The following is a 17,972-nucleotide window of genomic DNA, read 5'->3' on the forward strand; positions in this document are numbered from 1 at the left end:
CATCCAGTAACTAACGGGCTTGATATGTCATATCGAGTGTGCGGTTAGGGCTAGAAATGTACGTATTTTGCCATACTATCTATGGCTTTTCTGTTGTATGTATTTGGCGTATTATGTTGAAATATTTTGCGCCTGTATTATTGGTAAGTTGAATGCAGTGTATTTTATCTTCATCGTTGTCTTACATGCTAACGTTTCCAATACTCTCCACTGTCACCTATCACAGGTCATTAATCTTTGCGAATCAATTCTGATGTACTTTCTTGTCACATATATTTGACCTTTCGTGCCCAGCTTTTCTGTACTCGTTTCAGGAGTTACGCCGTCGTTTCTATGGTTTAGAATGCATGCAGTGTTGCAACCCCAAAACAATTCGTTTTATAGCTCTCGGGAAAGATTTGAGATATTGATTCCACACAAACGCCATTGGAACCGCTGGGCTACAAGAAGACTTGCTGTTCACATTTTCGCAATTATGTCACATGGGGTTTCTTCCTCCAACAGCTACTCTCTAACATGTGCAATTTTAGGGTGAATCCTACATCAAGCCCGTTAGTCACTGGATACTGTGCATGGTGTAGTTTACTCCCTACTGTACATTTTTGTTCCTTCTGAGTTTTGTTGTTGTTGTACATTTGTTCCTTTCATTATACGGACCCCGTAATTTCTCATCTTTACAGCCTCATATACTCCTTATTTGGCAACACTGATAACCCATCTTTTGCTTATTTTCTTTCATGTATTATTCAATTCTTTTAATGCCATTAATGGTAGCTATAAATTGTATTTGGAAAACTATAAGTTTGTGTTGGGATGGCAATACTGCTTCTGCGGCAGTACTGCTGTGTTCTTGCTCACGTGTGCCCCTCTCGTAGGTATCAGGTTATTTGCACACATTTTCCATTTTCTGCCTTTTTTTCGGCGTTTTTGGGGTATAACTCGGCAGAACCTCATCCGGTCACTATTAAGTATATGCATTATACGTTCCGAGTAAACAAGGCATTTCCGCACCGAGTGACTATTACCACGATGATTAGCAATCCTCAAGTAGTCAGGGTACCTATTTTCATAAATATATAGCTGTCACGGTTCGCATACATCCCTTGTTAAAAACAATAAGAACTACGAACGGAATCTGACTTAATCTTGGCCAGATGTATGTTACGTCGCCAGATTGGTTCTAATTTAGCTTTATTAGCATCTACAGAAAAAATTCGTAACATTATAATAAAAACAAAGAAAATAACCCAAATTATTATTTCTCTTAATATTTGCTTTAATGGTGCAATGTAGAAATGTGATCTTTTAAGAATATTGTATAATTTTTAACAAGTTATTCCAGTATTTCTTAAATTTGTCATTGAGGCCCGGTTCGATTCCCGGCGGGAGCTCATGAGGTTCGGATTCCACGTTAATCAGTAGGTCCACGTCTCATATAGCCTCGCTGCTGAACGGGACGTTAAACTCAAAATCACCTCACCTTAAATTTGTCATTTTCAAAAAAATATGATAGCTCTGAAAAGCGATTTGATGAAAACCTATTAATAAATGCATGTTTATTATATACTTTCTAGACATATGCTGTAAATAAACAAGTTCCTGATTCTGCTTGTACTGCTACTGCCCTTTTCACTGGAGTGAAAATCAACTATGAAGTAGTTGGGCTCGATGCTAGAGTAGACTTAAAGAATTGCAAAGCATCATTAAATGAAGATACTCATCTCAGCTCCGTCCTTGCATGGGCACAAGAAGCAGGAAAAGACACAGGTAATACGTTTGTACTTTAGATAAATTATATTATGAATTACGAAAACTTAGTCACTTTAGATACTTTACTATGAAAGTATAAACTTCTTTTAAGTTTGGAGATAGGTATATTAGATATTTGAAGTATCTTCCCTTGTTGTATTGAACCATGCAGTATTTAGATATTAGTAGAACCAGAGGCGGATCCAGAGGGGGGCGATCGGGGGATTGCTCCCCCAGAAGAGGAAACTTTCTTATTTTATATATATAAATAAAACCCATCCCAAAGTTTGGAGCTCTAAAAAGTAACAGTATGACAACCCACCGTCCCCCTCCCAGAAGTCGGTCCTGGATCCGCCCCTGAGTGGAACAAATAATTTCAATGTATATGTATGTATTTCCTTCCAGAAAGACTGATATATCTGTTAAACCTTCTTTTTAAAAAATCATAAAGAATATGTGTTGTCTGAGAGAGAGAGAGTGAATCTTGTGTTCAAAAGACCACAGCTGCCCTGAACAAATATATAGAACCTTGGACTAATATAGAACCTTGGACACTTTGCAATTTTTTCTCTACTTCCCAACAAATACAAATCTAATTATTTTGTTTCATCTCTTTCAAATTTTCTAATTTCCTGCCTGTAAAATCGTACTTAAGTTTCATGTTTTTGTTATCAATCTTTTATCCTATACCCAGTGTTTGGAATGTGGTGGCCCATTGCCCAGTTCTTCGAAACTGCAATAGACATTGGTCTTCAAGGTGGCGAAGAGGGCTCATCACCCTTCCCGTAATACCTCTGCTGCGGATGATTGCCGCGATCACTAATCTGTCGCAGGAGAATGGGTTACTTTACAATATAATGCCTCGGATGAAGGCGAAATGATTTTCTGTTGTGACCCTGCTCTGACAATTGACTACGATTTTGATAACGCTGGACAGATCCTCTGTTGTCACCTGGCAACGCTTGATGATCTGCGATTTAGTTTATGAGCCGGATTTCCATTTTTTTTAAATTATTTTGAGCTGGCTTTTATTATTGGATCGGGTTCTGGTTGTCCTGGGGTCTTGTGACGGCGAAGTGAAGCTTGTTGACATCTAGTTGTATCGGATGGAGTGATGCCCTGAAAGGAAAAGCTAGGAATGCGGCATTTTGGACCTCCAAAAAAGCCTGGCCTCTACTACGAGCCGGTGGTCTCCTTAAAAGTACCCATCAGTCGAGGATACAAGTGGCACTGGCTCCTCGCACATTGGACCTGGAGTCATCGCTTAGTTTCTTGATAGGAGTTCTGGTAGGTAGTACCTGCCCACCTCGTTAGTCTTCTAGCACGATGATGGGGAAGTAGAGGAGATAATGACACCCAAATTTAAAATTTTAACATTCTTTCATGAATTATTTAACTTTCTTTTTCTGACATGAAATTATCTGAAACGAAACATGCACTACCGCAAGAATAGTATAATAACATGGGTTTTGCATATATAGGTAATAAACCTTTGAAAATAGCTTTATGAAAAAGGGAATTGTACCCTTCATTTATGTCCTTCTACATGAACTACAAGAAGAAAAGCACTTCGTGATAAAATAGTCGAATGGTAAACAACGTGAAAAATACGAAAATGACAACCCAAACCCAAGATTGATGGTTCAAATTCATCTAACGATTTAAGAATTTTTTAAAAGTAGAAAGAAAACTATGGTAAAGAGAGAGAGCATTAAGGATTGATAATATGTCAGAAAAGAACAATATTTTATAATGATATAATCCACATCGTAGATTGAGTTGTTAACTGTTGAATGACAAACATGCTAAATCACAAAGAGTGTCTGCACAACAGATGAATTTTTATGGTCTTACTCAGGGGCGTATTTACGATTTTGTATCGGGAGGGGCTTTGCTAACTTTCGGGGGGGGGGATTTCCCTGGAAATGTGAAAATTCTGCAAGATATTTCATTTACTTTACTATACTAAGTAAGATTTCGGGGGGGGCTTAAGCCTGGAAACCAGCCCCCTAAATACACCACTGGTCTTACTTATAATGTTAAACTTTGTAGATATGTTTGTCTAATGGAATTACGATAGGAGACAAGAAAGTATTGTGATTGTGAAAAATATCGAATTCAAGATTTCCATGAATTTCCACGTTTTATGACCCTTGTAAGCCGAAAAAATTAGTTTTGTATTCTGTCTGTCCGTTCTCTCGATGCAAATGTGTTGATACGCCTAAAGGCCGTATCGTTCAACGTATCCGTACCAAATTATAAACTTAAGGATTTTAAAGGGTTTCCCATGGGTTTGTCCGAATTTTCCCCCTATCCTCAAAATCAAAGGCAGTTACTGAAGGGTGAAAATAAAAAAAAAAACTGCTCGAAAGTGGGACTTACGATTTTTTTTAAATATATATTTCATATATCAATATTTCATTCCGACCCTATACTGTGGTAAAAGCTATATCTCCGGGAAAATATGCTAGGGGTGGTTTATTGTTGGAGTGAGTTTTTTTCGGACGATATACTCAAAAACGACTTACAAGGTTTTGTTCATGTTTCATACATAAATATTTCATTAATAACCTGGCAATACAGCATGACTAATTTTTCATGAATAAATAAGATGATATTTTTCGAATATGTATCCTAAAGAGGGATGAAGGAAGGCTTGAATAATTTTTTTTACAGTTCGCCAGATCTCCGAAACTATTAGACGTAGTCTTGAAATTTTCCATAAACATTCTTCTAGCATAGGCTTTAAATAAGGCAAGGTTTTGGGAACTAAATATTATAAGGAAGACGAGGGTTTAGGATCCTTTTTAACGTTCGACAAATCTCCGAACTTGTAAGAGTAGAAGCTTGAAATTTTGTATCAATGTTCCTCTTTCGCCCTAAGCTTAGTTAAGACAGTATTTTGTGAAATACGTATTCTAAGGAAGGATGAGGGCTTAAATATTTTATTTTGGCTTTCAACTATTAGACGTATAACCTTGAAATTGTGTATAACTCGTATTCTGCTTCCACCCTAGGCTGCAAATAACGCGAGGGTTTGGGAAATCGCGTATACTAGCGAGACTGGGAGCTTTAATAATTTTCTTGCTTTATTTCTTTTATTTCTTTTATTTCTTTATTTATTTTTTAGCGATCGCCAGATCCCCGAAACTATTAGACGTAGAATCTTGAAATTTTGTATAAATATTCTCCTTGCACCCTAGGCTGCAAACAAGGTGAGGTTTTGGTAATTGCATACCCTAATGGAGAGGTGGGGGCTTAAATTGTTTTGGCGTTCGCCAGGTCTCTAAAACTATTTTACGTAGAATCTTGCAATTTTGTATAAATGTTTTCCTACAACCTTAGGCTGCAAATAGTAATGCAAATTTTCGGTAATTGTGTATTCTTAAAGGGAATGGAGTTAAATAATAATCATGTCATTGCATTTTTCAGCTACTATCAACAATTGCTAGCAACAATAACTAGGATGGTGGTATAATTTTAATAAATGTTGATTATTTTTCTGTTAAAAACTTGGTTTTAGATGTACTTTTGAATGGAATTACTAGAAATGGGCATTGTCACGAAGTTAACTTCACTGATTCTTTCATCTCAGAGTCGGCGAGGTAGTGAAATAAAGTAATCGTGTCGAGATTCTACCTTTGTTATGTGTGAATATATAATAATATTTGTTATGTATAAATATAATTTAGCATTGTGAATATTACATACAGTGTCGTGTATAATACATGTGTATTACTTATAACAAATTATAGTGTGCATTCATTTGTAGCATCTTGAGTCCTTAGCAAAGCCAGAATTCATAATGTGTTAAAATTTTAAAACGTATGAAAATGTCTGTTTATTATAGAGTGGCACAAAATGTGAGAATATCGGTTTATTATAGTGTTGCACGAAACACGTTTTCTACTATTTGGTTGGTGAGAATGAAATGTTCGCTTTGTCGTATGGTGGGAAATTCATCTCAGCAATACAATCCAGAGATAGACTAGTCACGCTTCTAACATCACAAATTTTGTACACCTCCAAGCAGACACGCTAAGGCATCTAGACATTAAATCATAACAGTGAGTTAATAAACAGGGTCGTATGAAGTGCAAAGGTGGCCATTTTCCACTGGGCTCGTTCGGGCTCGCGCTCACCTGTCTCAGCTGGGCTATCGCTCACTCGCGCTCGCGCTCACTTCTCTCAACTGAGCTCGCACTCACTCGGGCTCGCGCTCATCTCTCTGAACTGGGCTCACACTCACTCGCGCTCGCGCTCACCAGTCTCAACTGGACTCGCGATCACTTCTCCCAACGGCTCGCGCTCACTCGCGCTCGCACTCACTAATTTTATCTGGGCTCGCACTCACTCGGGCTCGCGCTCATCTCTCTCGACTGAGCTCGCACTCACTCGGGCTCGCGCTCATGTCTCTCGACTGGGCTCGCACTCACTCGCGCTCGCGATCACTTCTCCCAACTGGGCTCGCACTCACTCGGGCTCGCGATCACTTCTGTTAACTGAGCTCGCGCTCACTAATCTCAAGTGGGCTCGGGCTCACTCGGGCTCTCGCGATCACTTATTTCATTGGGGCTCGGGCTCACTCGGGCTCGCGCTCAATTATTGAGCCCGAGACCGGTTGAGCGTGAGTACCGAGCTCACGAGCGTCGGGCTCGCGAGTTTGGACACCTATGATGAAGTGTACCATGGAGAACACACAATTGCAAATGAGTTTTCTTTACGCCTTGGAACCGGGTGATTTGGGGCGGGGATGAACATCCTCCACCTCAAACCACTAACAGTACAATTGGGCCAGGAATGGCGAGATTTCGTTCCGGTGACCCAGCGTTGCAAAATGAGATCCATGGGCATCAACCAATATCATGTTTGAATTAGCTTCTGAGGAACATCGTGGAAGCAACCCCTCAGAAAAGTGTTTTTGCTATTGCAGATGAGTTACCGTCGTTCGATAGATCCATGCAATCTGTAAAGTGAAAAAGCTGGACTTGTGGGTGCTACATAAAGTTAATACCGGCCAACAAGAATCGCCGTCTGGAGAGGTACAGTTCACTGAGTGTAAGGAATAACTGGGAAAGTTTCTTACATGGGATTGTCACATTTGATCTGCTGCGACTATGGTAAACGATCAGGACAGTGGCTGGTTAAAGTAAAGGACAGGTTCCAAAATCCCTAGATGATCTTGATCATAGAGTGATTTATATTTGGATTGATTCATCATATCTTTCTCCATGAAATCAAGAACATCACTACGGATTGTTAAAGTGCTGAACAATGAAATACACAGCAACATTGTCTGGAAACATCCAGAAATTTTCAAAAGACATGTTATGTTGTTTTGTTGTATGGCAGTGCATGCGCAAATATCGCTCAAAGAAAGCTGCAATCTCTCCATGAATTGCAGTATGAAACCCTTGTTCATCCACCTTATTCTCCTTGTATATCTCCCACTGTCTGCTATCTCTTCTGACATTTTAAGCACTTTTTGGGAGGGAAAACTTCCCCTGATGCATTTATCATATGATAGACTCCAAACTTCTTTCACCATGAAATCTAATCGTTGGCTGAGCGATGGCAAAAATCTTTAGTTCCAGACGAGCAATACATACCTTGCCATTGTAGATTTGGTTAACCAGGTATTATAATTTTCATTTCTTTGACCTTTCGAAATTACTTTTCCTAAGCTTTTATTATTGAAATAATTGGCGTAATCTACCCATAATATCTTTTTAAAAAGATTAATGAATACCTGACATATAAATGTAACGAGGGCAGCGGTGGCTCAGTAGTAGAGCGTTCACCTTTGGTACATGGGGTCCTGGGTTCGATCCCAGCTTGTGCCAAGTGGATTTTGTGGTGAACAAACACCGTGTGCGTGCGTTTTCTCGGGGTTCTCTCACTTTCTCCCACTTTCTTTATTCTACCATTTCATTCATTTCTCATCATCACCGTCTCCTTTAGCCTAGCCAGCATAACCGTCGGACGTAAAACTTAAGAGATTTCATTTCATTTCATATAAATGTAACGTGATTTATACATATATATTTCATTTCTGAAAGGATTGTATCATTAAAATTTCATATTTTAGACTTTTAATTTTCATGTTTTCTTATTTTTTTATTTCATAGTTTGCCTCTCTCTATTTATTAGAAAGAAAGGAAAAATATTGACAAGACAGGAAAATCTAAAACTGTTCATTACTTGACTGTATTATTATTATTATTATTATTATTATTATTATTATTATTATTATTATTATTATTATTATTATTATTATTATTATTATTATTATTATTTGACCGTAAAGATGAAAATATTTTAACATTTGTAATATACACTTGCTTTCCAATATTTGCACGAGATTTACGTTTACACCTCAAATACAAACTAGAGCAGTGGTCGATTCTTTCGTGCTTTCACTGCTACACTAAATTTAAAGCACCATATCAACACTACTAATAACCAAAAATAAGAAAAGAACATTATGTTGATTGTTGTGTATTTCATAGGCAGAAGACTGACCTAAGAAAAATGAAGTATTATCAAAAAGAATTACATTCATGCAAATATAATGTTTTGTTTTAGGATTTGTCACTACAACACACGTAACACATGCCACACCTGCCTCGCTATATGCACATGCTGCTGACCGTGAATGGGAATGTGATGGAACTATGGGCAGAAGTGCTAATTTATGTAAAGATATTGCAAGACAACTCATTGAAGATTATCCTGGAAAAAATATAAAGGTAAATCAAGTTGTTAATGTTCCTTTCCCTTCTAGTAACTTAAATCTAGATACGCATATGGTTATAATTCAAAAGCTGTTACTATAAGAAAGAATGAGCATAATTACTCTTTGTGTTCTTTGTTTCAATTAAAAATTCCTCTCTCTTTTCACTTTTTTTTTTTATGAAAATGCCTTTTCCGCCCTTATTATTACATTCTAAGAATTAGCTTCATAAACAGACGTACTTGATGCATAATAGTACAGAATCATGAGTCTTCTAATCAAAATAGTTTATATATATCAATGTGCGTGTTGTGTGAAACAATGAATGTTTTAATTCTATAATACTCTAACAAAAGAGACACTGACCAAAGCTTAAAAGTTTACTTTATTTTAAATTATAATTTGTAACTGTTTCGGATATCTAGCATATCCTTCTTCAGACACGATCGAAATTAATGAAAATACAGACATATATATAAATGTTGTTATAGCAGAGTTTACTTTATTAATTTAAAATAAAGTAAAGTTTTAAGCTTTGGTCAGTGTCTCTTTTGTTAAAACAATTAATCCAAAGCCATGAATAGTCTTACTATCTATAATACTTATTTCCGATTATATTCTAAAGCAGATACGCTATTATATAAATCTATAAGTATACAATTCGTTATGATTTCTAGTCTTATTTCCTGTTCGAAAGAGTTAAAATTTGCTAATCGAGTATTAAGAATAAAGAAAGAAAAATAAGGAGGAAAAGAATAGGAAATAAAGTAATATGCTTTATATAAAAGTACGCTATGTTGTAAGAATCTGGGTTTCCATGATCGGGATAAAATAAAATCTTCAAATTATAAACGAAAGCTGCAAAAAAGGCGTATATAATAATTGAAGAGTAGAGGGGAAGAAAATTGAAAGTCCAACCAACAAAATTAGAAGAAACCTAGGCCTTAACTATCATTCTCAGATCCTTTCTGTACATTTAGAATGTTAACATTTCCAAACCGTCATCTTTTAATCAACTTCAATTCCCTCCATGATATTCTATATCTACTGTATATTGCAAAACTAATAGAACCTTGATTTCAATTCAAAGAGTCTTTCATAATTATCCCCTGAACTCCTCAAGTGTTTTCTTTTTCTTAATGTCTATGTAATCTGGAAGTGTTTGGAAGTTTTCTTATATATATATAAGAAAACTTACAAAAACTTCCAGATTATATATATATATATATATATATGTGTGTGTGTGTGTGTGTGTGTGTGTGTACTTTTTTTTTAAAAAAAAAGAAAGATCCTAAACCTGTTTCTACTTTCTGGATGAGACAACATTATCTAGAATCTCTATTTTTTTGGATAGAGAATAGATTCTGAATTAACCTGGACTACTTTATTATTATATCATTGACATTTGCATGACGTGAAGAATACCTAATCAATTTTTAAATCACTACATCGACTGCTTTTAAGACACCACAAAATTAGCATTCATTAAAATTTCCAAATTATCATGTATGTTACCTTAGCAATGTATTTATTGCACTTTAAATGCATTTTGATAATAAACCCCATGTACTAAATAGTAATAATAGTAAAACTGAATTCAACTTGTATTAGAGCACTGTAAAAAAAAAAAAAAAAAAAAAGTCAACCTATTGTTATGTATTGCCTAGGAAGTTCTTCAATACCAAATCTTATGAGAAAGGTATAAATTCAAAATTCAAAAGATAAAAACTTAAACATTATATGAAAACATTTTACACTATCCTTTTCGCAGGTCATTATGGGTGGTGGAAGGCAAATGCTCAAACAAGTATATAGCTCAAATTCAGATCTTGTAGACGAAGAAGAGTGCATCCGTAAAGACGGCAGAGATTTGATAAGTGAGTGGGAACATGAAAAGAGAAATAGAGGAGTATCATATAAACATGTGAATTCTACAGCAGATTTACTGTCAGTGGATATTGAAAATACGGATTACCTTTTAGGTATTTTCATTTAATTTTTATTTCTATATGTAGAAGAGATTTTACGTAAATAACTTTTCCTACTATCATGTTATAAATTATTGTGTTCAACATAATGAGTCAATAATATAGTGTCCAGCATATAAATAACGAATGGTCTTTGAATTGAAGAAAAAAATATATTTATATAATATTAGATTAATTTGCTCACCAAACACAACTCAAATGGGGAATATGTTCACTATAAAGGCCATTTGTATGGCCTTTATTTAAGTGTTTTTTTTTTTTTTCAAATTGTTAAACCACTTAGAGTGTTGTAACATAAAATTTAAAAATCTTGTATTATTTTGTAGATAATGAATTGTATATAATACTGATGACTCCTGTATTGAGCCATTATAGTCTTCTATTACGTCGTCCATCCACGTATAAAGTTCTTGCCTGGATTGTCACTGTTAAGGGACAGCTTGATTGAGCTGAACCAAGATTGACACTACGGTCATTGATTACCTACTTAGATAACCCACGAAATTTAATTGAGATCATTCGAGGTCAAAGCCAAAGTACTCGAAGACGAACAGAAAATATAAATTATATTGTTAAACATTTAGAGGTTTTGTATGCTTGTACATGTCGAAAACGTTGAATCTAATCAAGATCAAATGCTGAAACCGACATTAGCCATTTATCGTGGAGGGTTTTACTGAAATGGATAAGCAAAGCAAAGGATCTTAAAACTGAAACAACAATACTAAGCAGTCCTAAAGATGTCTTAATCTTGAGAAAAAGATAGAATAGCAAAGGCCAGGTTTAGTCCCAATCAATGACCGATTGGGACTAAAATTGCATAAATATGATTAGTAGTCTACTTAAGCACCTGGTTGAGATCAATCAAAGCGGGAAGTCTGAAGCAAGAAATGACTTGAAAATAGAAGTGTATAGATAAGAAGTTCTATAAGCCATAGAAAATAATATTGGTAAAGAACTACAGAGAAGAGTTGTGTCATGTTGAAAGCAGTGACGAACCAGGGCCTAGAGCTGAATGAAGTTATGCTGATCAATCTGATAGGGGGGGGGGTGATACAAGGACAATAGAAAGAAATACAAAAGATTTTATTAAATGCCAACAAGGACATGGCTTAGAAGTAAATGCAGAGAAAACTAAATGTATGAAAATTCATCGTGATCGTAATACTGCAAATTATGGATATATTAAAATCCTTTCGACAAAATGGGTGTTTTCCAATATCTAGGATTGTATTAACAGACCAAAACAGCATCTACGAAGAAATTAAATGTCGATTGAAAAAAATTCGTGTTATTATTCAGTTCAACTCTATTGTCTTTTCGGGGCCGCGGTGGCTCAGTGGTAGAGCGTTCACCTCTGGTCCTTGGGGTACCTTTTTAGCGTCCTACCACGGATCTCTTCGTTTAATCGAGGCTCTCCTTCCACAAGGTTACCACCTGGACCCAGATGAAATAGTTCAAGAAGGCTCAAGTAAATGGATTAATATAATACATACGGACCTTCCAGAAATCAGCAAAAGAGGTTTTGCAGGCATCTTGGTACACACCAATAGCAGCACATTTTCATGAACTTCTTTTACAATCCGTTACTGTTCCTGAGGATAAAGCTAGGCTTCTTGCTGCGTCATCCCCCCATGCTGGGGCATGGTTAAATTCATTACCTTCCCCCCAATTAGGTCTTCACATGTCTAATGAAAACTTCCGAATCGCAGTACCCTTAAGACTAGGCTCAGATGTTTGTGAGCCACATTAATGTCCAGCTTGCAGGGATCACGTTACCCAACGCGGCCTGCATGGCCTCTCATGCATGAAGAGCATAGGCAGGAACACCAGACATTCATCTGTTAATGACATCATTTTGCGAGCCCTCACAACGATAGGAATTCCTTCCATTCGTGAACCGTCAGGCTGTTGTCGTTCTGATGGTAAACGACCTGACGGCATGACATTAATACCTTGGATGAGAGGCAAATCACTAGTTTGGGATTTTACATGTTCGGACACATTTGCCCATTCAAGCCTGCCATTGACTGTTATGAATGCTGGAGAAGTTGCTAGACGTAGAGAGGCATAAAAGGAAAGGAAATACAACAATCTCCTCGACAAATTTATTTTTGCTCCAATATCCATCGAGACCAATGGGGCATGGGGTTCTAGAAGCCTTGATTTTATCAAAGAGGTAGGCAGACGCATATCTATCGTTTCTGGAGACGTTCGTTCAGCGTCCTTCTTAGTACAACCACTGGCGGATCCAAGGGGGGGCGGAGGGGGCGACCGCCCCCCCCAAAAGGTCTGGTTTTTACTTCCTGTATTTATCGTTGGAAAATACAAATATGGTCTTTTCCCGACCGATTCAATCTGTGTGACAAGCCTAGGAGAGTCTAATCAAAATGTGTGGTACTTAATGCAGATACATTTGAAGTGTTAATACTTCTGTCCCTAGTTCCTTGAGGCGGTCACATAAGCCCCAAAGGAGCAAGAATGTGATTCATTCGTTGGGTGAACAGTTGTAGGAAGGAGGGTGAGACGGTTCACTCTTTAAACTAAAAAGGTATATTTTAAAATTGTGTTCTAGAAAAAGGATATGGAAATGGAAATCGGGTCCCGAAACTTCAAGTACTTTTACCTTGAATAAAGAGAAATATAGAATCTTCAGCACTCCTTACCGAAAAACTCTCTGAATCTGAGACTTTTCGGTTGGTTACGTCGATTGTCAAATGCGATGCTTTACAGAACGAGAACTAGAGTTTAAAGTTAGATCTGAACTACTGTAGTGCGTTCGATGCTCACTCACCGGAAATCAAACTATATAACCTCATGTATCAAAGATACGTTCGCTAGCTACTACATCAACAGAGAGAGCCGTGACTTTTGGGGTTCAACACGGAAACATTAGGAAGGAACCAGGGATTCATTGTGACTTTTAATGGCATTTAATCTTTTCTTGGGAAATAACACAAGCTACAAGCTGTTATATAAAAGTCGAAGTCCTGAGTGAATAACTGATCGCACAGGCCAAACCGCTGAAGCTAAAAACTTGGATTTCGGACAGCAGATAAGAGTTTTTGACGTAGTGTGTCACTAGGGAAGGATTTCTTGGAATTCGAAGAAAGAAAGGGGTGGTCATCTCTCCGAATCCCTTAAGGATGCCCATATGTCGGGATCCCTTAAGGTTAGAGACATGAATGTTGATCATTTAAAATAAACATGTATTTGAGCGTTTTGTTACTTAACATAGAAGAGAAGGAAAAGATTTGGGGTGGTTCACTAAAATGCCTTTCGAGGTGTTTAATTTCATGACAGAGTTTTAGCTCAATCCAGTTCTATATGAAAGACAGAAGGAAGAATGCGAAATATTCTGCCACAGTAGCACGTAGGAGCATTTGCTATTTTGTGCGAGGCCGTATGTAGAGCAAATTGTGGGTTTGGGGGCGAAGCCCTACCTAGGCGAAGGCTAGTAAAACACAATTACTTGTTGTAAGCATAGCTATAATTATATTATGTTTGTAAAAACTGCATTTAAGAAATTACCTAATAGAGCTAATTTCCAACTCAGTGTTCCTAGTCTGGTCTAATGCTTTTTCTCTTTACATATTGAATTATACCACTGCAAAAGCGGTGTAGTCGCACAAAATACCCTATACAGAGCATCAGCCGAAAGAACATTTTCAACACTAAAAAGTTGAAGGCATGGCTACGATCTCGGATGAGTGCAGATTGACTTAGCGGCCTGGCACTACTGTATACGCACCGAGACAAACGTAGACTACGATTGTGTCATCGACAGATTTGCCAGTAACAAGAAAGGACGTAGATTTGAGTTTGTGCTGTAACTTTCACAGAGATGGACTGCAAAGTGACTAAGGCCGTTGTGTGGTTTCCGCCCGTCGTGGTTTTTGCCGTAATTATTTTCAACTCGTGGGTATTCCCCAAAAGTCATCAGTCTGAGTATAAAGTTGAACTGCTTGGACGTATCTGAATCGCAAACAAAATCAAGAAAGATGAACGAACTCGAAAGTTTTTGAAATTGCTTTTTTCAAAAATCTTTAACTAACAAAAGGGCACAACTACGATCGTAAAAAAAATGTGTACCGGTATATAGGCTATATTATATTTTTAATGAACAGTTATCTATATTATAAAAGAGAACGTACAAAACCTTTGTTCCCTCATCACGCTAATACGGCTGAACCAATTTCTTTTATTTTTGGGGGGTTATTAGGATTTGGACCCTAGATGGTTTTTATCATATCACTTTAATTTTTAATTACCAGTGTCTTGAGATAATTGACCATTCAAGTGTCCATACGTACAAATCCTTTGTTATTAGTTCATCATAGGTAAAAATAAACGTATTTATATGCAACCCGCATGACCGTGTCACTCGGCGGGTTAACATAAATGACAGGCGCTATAATGTTAACATTTACTGCAATTTGAAAGCGAAAAAGTAAAAATTATCTAAGTAACAAAGTTTATTGCGTTCCGGGGTGACCGCAGCGAAGCGGGTCACTCGGCGGGTTAACATAAATGACAGGCGCTATAATGTTAACATTTACTGCAATTTGAAAGCGAAAAAGTAAAAATTATCTAAGTAACAAAGTTTATTGCGTTCCGGGGTGACCGCAGCGAAGCGGGGTGAACGCTGCTAGTATATTATACATGTGACATTTGTTTGTTTAACGTTCCACGGTTGTGCCAGGACGGCTAAATAAGACGTGGGCCTACTGATTATAGTGGAATCCGAACCACTATTTTCGTTTAACTGCACCCTCCTCGGGAATCAAACCCGGGGTCACGCTCACCAAAGGCAAGCGTATTAGCCATTAGACCAAACGGCGTCCATATTATATCTGAGATGAAAGGAAACCAACAAGTTTTATGTACTTTATTCTCTCTTGGTAATTTCGTTTAAAGGTGAGAATTTTTCAAAATAAAAAATTTTCATTTTTTTTTTCAAATATCTGATATTGTCAAATAATATCGCCAGTCGGTATGTTTTAGGAAATATAGTTTGTGTGCTGTGATGAACGGAGACATCACTTAGGTTTTTACATTTGTGATATTTCGTTCATTTTGTTGTAGGCTTTGTTAATCTTTCAGTTTTTTTCTATTTATACATTATAATGGCTTATATTGTGATTCTACATAATTTTAATTCATATTTTAATTCATGTAAAATTTATAAACATTTCGTGCTAGATCTGACAAAATTTCTGTTGAGTTTCGGGTAAGAGAAAGTTTATTATTGATATTTTTGTTATTACATTATTTACAGTACTTTATTGAATAAATTGTGCATTTACCTTCGTAGTGATTTATATGGTTAAGGAGTATTGCAATATATTATATTTATATAGGATTTATATTCATAAATCATTTCCTTACATGTTACTGCTGTAGTTCAACTTCAAACCGTCGCTCTGGGTTACTCTTAGTAGTACAGTACAAGGTTTAAATGCAGTGAGGATTAGTATTATGTATTAGGAAGTGTATCTATTTCATTCTCCTGTACTTGATCTGTGCCCTTGAGTGCGCAGGTCGTATTTTTAAGGCAAAAACCATAACATTCTTTTTGGGGGGGAAAGCCACGAAATTCATGTTTTGGCAATCACTATCACTGGGAATAATCACAGAGCCACAAAACATCCTTGGAGTTCAGTTTGAATATTATACTTTTTTATTTTCAATTTTCAATTTTTGAAATCTGATACAAGCAGAAATGAAAGCAATCTGTAAAGATTGCTCTCCCATATTCTGGACAATTTGGAACTGTATGCCATATACTATTGAACATTACTTTATAATTAATTATTGTATTATTTTTACTACCAAGAAATGTACAATCATGTCCAAAATTATTGTCTCATATCTATAAATATGTTGTTGTAGGAATATAATTTCATAACGAATTCATCCGGTATTTTTTATAATGTTAGTATGTGTATAATCGGCAAAGACATGTAGGTGGCAAATTTCATGTCAAACGAACAGTAAATAAGAACAATAAAACGAAAATAAAACTTCCTTGTCCATTTAGCAACATTTTGTTTTACTCATTCTAATTTTCGTATTTATAATTCTTTTCCTGTAAAATTTACCACAAATATACATTTCCCGATTATACACATAGTATCAGTATCAAAAGTACCCTGCAAAATCATTATCAAATTATATTCGTACAAGAAGACAGTTATAGATATGCGACAATCATTGTGAACATGAGTGTACATAGAAATATCATAATGTCTTTTGTTATTTGTTGACACTTTGTATTATTCTTTATGCATGTATACTTTTGTTATCTATTTTTGCGAAGACCGAATGTGTCATTTTTTTTTCAATTGATGTCCCTCAATTGTTATTCAAAATATAAATGATTAGTGCAAATTGTACACTCTTTCGTTAAAATGAATGCCATCGTCAATACAGTATTTTCTTTTGTGCAAGTACTGTGCAAGACAGTGCATCTAATACATTGCAGTGACTAGTGAATCATGACACCGCCATGTCTCTGAAACGAAAATGCGCATTTAATTTAAATCTACACAAGGAATATACTTTCATTAAAAAATATACAAATTCGAGTCCCAAAATGGAATCTGTTAATCAGGTTTACCCCCCCCCCCTCCAGTTCCGCATTCATATGCGTCAGATTCTTGCAAAGTAAAATTCTTTTCACCTTGAGGCTATGCTCATCTTCCAAGAAGCGGACCGCCCCCCCCAAACGAACCTTCTGGATCCGCTAGTGAGTACAACGTATATCCATTGCGGTCCAACGTGGCAAAGTTTCGTCAGTTCTTGGTACGTTGCCGCCTGGAAGGGAACTGGAGGAGATATTTCTTCTCTAGTAGAGTAAAGCGGGGCAAAAGGCCGCACTTAATATTCAGCATGCTTATTGCTGCTATACCAAAAACAATATTGAGATGATCCATAATTGTTATTTTTTCTCGAAAGCCATGTGAAATGAATCTTTTTATAAAGCATATATAAATATGATAAATTAATATATTGTTATGTTTTATGTGAAACTATTTATTCAGTTGCTGGTAATAGTTGATTAAATATTTTAAACAATAAAAAACATTACCAAATATACGTAAGTAGGTCTATATGTATGATAGATTTTAAAAATCAAATTGCGTAAATACAAAATTTTCGCTTGTTGCAGGGATATTTGCAAACACGCACATGCCATTTGATTACGCAAGAGACAAAACAGACAAAGGACAGCCCTCTCTACCACAAATGACCGAAATTGCTATAAAGATGCTTAGTAAAAATCCTAAAGGCTTCTTTCTTATGGTAAGTGTCTATCCGTTCCTTCATAAGTATTCTAATCTCCTACTGCTGTTACCTCGTGTTGAAAAGATTCACATTCAGTACGTTTAATGCTTGTGATCACTGGTTATAGCCCTGTTGCAATTACAACGTACGAATATAAACGTGAGTAAATGTTCGGACCTCGTTTTACTTAAAATGGGCGTAAGTGAACTTCTATC

The 17,972-nt window shown here is 36.3% G+C and overlaps 1 protein-coding gene across 2 annotated transcripts in view; it reads left to right on the forward strand.

Annotated features, from left to right (window-relative positions):
- The window catches only part of LOC145671205 (alkaline phosphatase-like), a 130,401-nt gene that overhangs the window by 52,878 nt on the left and 59,551 nt on the right, over positions 1-17,972 (forward strand). For both annotated transcript variants that reach the window (XR_014128468.1, XM_081740063.1), the window contains exons 3-6: positions 1,575-1,767; positions 8,335-8,498; positions 10,254-10,464; positions 17,642-17,775. Coding sequence is in view for 1 of the 2 variants with exons in the window: in XM_081740063.1 (XP_081596189.1) it covers positions 1,575-1,767; positions 8,335-8,498; positions 10,254-10,464; positions 17,642-17,775 (702 nt within the window). In the remaining variant the exon portion in view is untranslated. The remainder of the gene's footprint in view (positions 1-1,574; positions 1,768-8,334; positions 8,499-10,253; positions 10,465-17,641; positions 17,776-17,972) is intronic.

This window comes from Thermobia domestica, chromosome 15, assembly GCF_964235325.1.
Source record: "Thermobia domestica chromosome 15, izTheDome1.hap1.1, whole genome shotgun sequence".
Classification (NCBI taxonomy): domain Eukaryota; kingdom Metazoa; phylum Arthropoda; class Insecta; order Zygentoma; family Lepismatidae; genus Thermobia; species Thermobia domestica.